At 37.4% G+C, this 2,881-nt stretch overlaps 2 protein-coding genes across 3 annotated transcripts in view; one reads left to right on the forward strand and one right to left on the reverse strand.

The window, feature by feature from the left end:
• yipf2 (Yip1 domain family, member 2) overlaps positions 1–2,881 on the reverse strand; it is a gene marked incomplete at its 5' end in the record, with an annotated part of 13,408 nt that overhangs the window by 3,925 nt on the left and 6,602 nt on the right. Inside the window, 1 exon segment of one of the 2 annotated variants that reach the window (XM_032538132.1) lies at positions 2,385–2,600. Within the exon segment in view, the coding sequence (XP_032394023.1) occupies positions 2,517–2,600 (84 nt within the window). The 3' untranslated portion in view covers positions 2,385–2,516. 2 annotated transcript variants of the gene reach the window in all.
• timm29 (translocase of inner mitochondrial membrane 29) overlaps positions 1,131–2,881 on the forward strand; it is a 14,084-nt gene continuing 12,333 nt past the window's right edge. The window contains exon 1 of the mRNA XM_032538135.1: positions 1,131–1,167. Within this exon, the coding sequence (XP_032394026.1) occupies positions 1,146–1,167 (22 nt within the window). The 5' untranslated portion in view covers positions 1,131–1,145. The remainder of the gene's footprint in view (positions 1,168–2,881) is intronic.

Genomic DNA, 2,881 nt, shown 5'->3' on the forward strand with positions numbered 1-2,881 from the left:
TAATTTCCCCATTGGGGACTAATAAACAAATTATCTTATTATCTTATCTTAACATACAAAAAGTTGCAAACGCTACGAAGTAAAAAAACAAACAAGCACAAACACTGAAGCGCTCAGGCGTCAACAGCTGACTGTGTCCTGTCGCTTCCTCTCTCGCTTCGTCGCATTTTAGTTTCTCTCTTTTTCCAAAGCCGCCTTTAACCCTCATGTTGTCTTCGGGCCGAATTGACCCATTTTCCTAAATCCATTTTCTATTTCACTACCCAATTTTAATTACCCCAAATTCCACACAACGTCCTTTGGCAAGTCCTTCATTAATTTTGGGGCGTCTTGTTCAATTTTATAGCTTTTGAAGAAAAGAAATTGAAGTGGTTTTGAAATAGTATTGAGTAAAAGTTGACATATAATAGAAACATTCAAAAAAAGCGTCACATGTGTAAAAAGGGACAAAAATTGAGAACGTTTTAAAAATTGATTAAAAGCCTCAACAAAAGGGTTGGTTTTCAATTTTGACGGTAGACGACACAAGGGTAAGATGTAACTCAACACATAAGTTTTAAATATGTTTTATTATAAATGAAACTACCAACATAGAATGTCCTACAACGCCAGCAGGAATAATAATTAATTAATAACTAATGACAAACATTGACAACTGTTTGGATGTTTCCAGTTTCTAAAATGTGAAGATTTTCTGCAGAGTACTTTTTACTTTTAATACTTGTACATTTCCTGATGATACCACTTACATACAGTAATCTACTCAAGTAACTTTCAATGAGGACTTTTACATGTAAAGGAGTATTTTTGCGTGTGGGATTGCTACTTTTACTTAAGTAAAAGGATCTGAGTACTTCTTCACTGCTGTAGGGAACAATCAAGGCCTGACATCCTATGGGAATACCACGGAAACGGGACATGTGATGTCATCGTAAACTGTGACCGTGACTATTCAAAACGAGAGAAACGGGATGAAGCGCTCTTAACTATTCACAAAAATCCCTAAACAGCATTCAGTAAGGGAATAAATAGTACGACATAAACCCATTTCTCAATTACAATACTCCTTGATAGGGCTGGCGATATATCGATATATCGACATGGTGATAGAGACTAGATATCGTCTTACATTTTGGATATCGTAAATGGCTCAAGTGTCTTTTCCTGGTTGTAAAGCTGCATTGCAGTAAAGTGATGTCTTTTAAATGATACCAGCTCTTCTATTATTTGTCATTATATCTACATTACTGAAGGGATCTATCTTAAATCTCATTGTGAAGATATTCTGTTAAAGCACCATGTGCGACGCTGTAATATTGCCACAGTATCGACATTGATGTATTGGGATAAGAATATCGCGAGTCTGATTTCTCCATATGGCCAGCCCTCCTCTGGAGTCCTTCTGAGTTTCTGACAGTAGGAGTGGTTGGGTGCATCAGCAGGGGCCCGTCGTCCAGTCTATGACTGAAACAATTCATAACGCTGCACTAAATACGGAATGGCTTCCTCCCTATAGTATTGATTAATAAGCAGAAAACATATCGACACGTCAGTTTCAAAACACACGAGACTTAGAGCAACTCAGCATGTTACTAAGCATACAAAAAATGAAAAATAACAACGCTAACATGCTGTTAGGGGTGGGGAAAAATATCAATAGCATAGTATCACAATATTTTCAGGGCATACGTGATTGATGCCCAGGGCCAAGTATGGATCTTTATGATATATATGTGTTGGTCAGTTTGTCTGCCTAACAAAAATTGAAGTGATATGAGCAAACAGAGAAATTATATTTTAGCTAAAACAGATCTTGATAAACTCTTTTTGTTGGGACATCATTTGAAATTGGGAAAAATTAGAAGTTGGAGAACAGGTTATGAATTGCAATATATATATCAAAAATATTGCAATTTTTTTTTAAATTGCAATATCGTATCGTGGCATAAGTATGTGATAATCTAGTATTGGGAGGAAATAATCATTAGCTTTAACCCCTAGTTTTACCGTCTTAGTTTTTGTTGCAGAAATAATGAATTTATCCAACAAGTACTGACGTGATGCCACAGCTGGCGGCAGCAAATTTTCTTAGTGTTGTATATCTGATTCTCATAAGAAGGAATGATCAGTAGCAATTTGTTTTATGATGTGTTAGTTTAGAAGTGATGAGTGTGTCTCTTTTAAAGTCATGTTTGTATCTTCACGGGAATCACAGCGTTAAGGAAGCCATGCTAGACTCGTAAGGCACCACGTCCAAAACATCACAGTAGAAATGTTTAGTTATTGCAGTGGAAGTGCTGAAACACCTGGGAGCTATTAGACAAACAACAAACACACACACACACACACACACAACACACACACATCCAGCACTTCATCTCACCGAGCATTGGACAGATGACACAATGGCAATAATCAACATAGCCCGAACCCGCTTCTCTACACGGTTTAATATCTGCACGTGATTCCAACACAACAGAGACATCCTTCCTTTCCTCTCTCCTCCTCTCTATTGGTCAGTGGGCTTTGGTGGCCATCGCTATGGAAACGGGGGGGTTGTAGGGCCGTTGGTACGTGGGAGCTGTCTGGAAGAAGTACATCTGAAAGAAAAGAGAGAACGTGTACTAGTCCGTCAGGGTTAATGTCTGTAACTGATTAGGGCTGGATCCGATATGGGAATATTCGTTCGACGGTCAGGTATTCAATTTTGAATTTTGGGATTTTCTTTTGTTTTGTCGGATTAAAGCCTGATAATTCCTAATTTCTGCTTTTCTAACTCAAACATTAGGTATAAATTCCTATAAATGAAGTTCCTTGACAATAAATTCCAAAAATACCCGTAAAACTGAAGTTAATAAGTTAGTGTTACGTAGTGATAAAT

Source organism: Etheostoma spectabile, chromosome 15 (assembly GCF_008692095.1).
Source record: "Etheostoma spectabile isolate EspeVRDwgs_2016 chromosome 15, UIUC_Espe_1.0, whole genome shotgun sequence".
Lineage (NCBI taxonomy): Eukaryota > Metazoa > Chordata > Actinopteri > Perciformes > Percidae > Etheostoma > Etheostoma spectabile.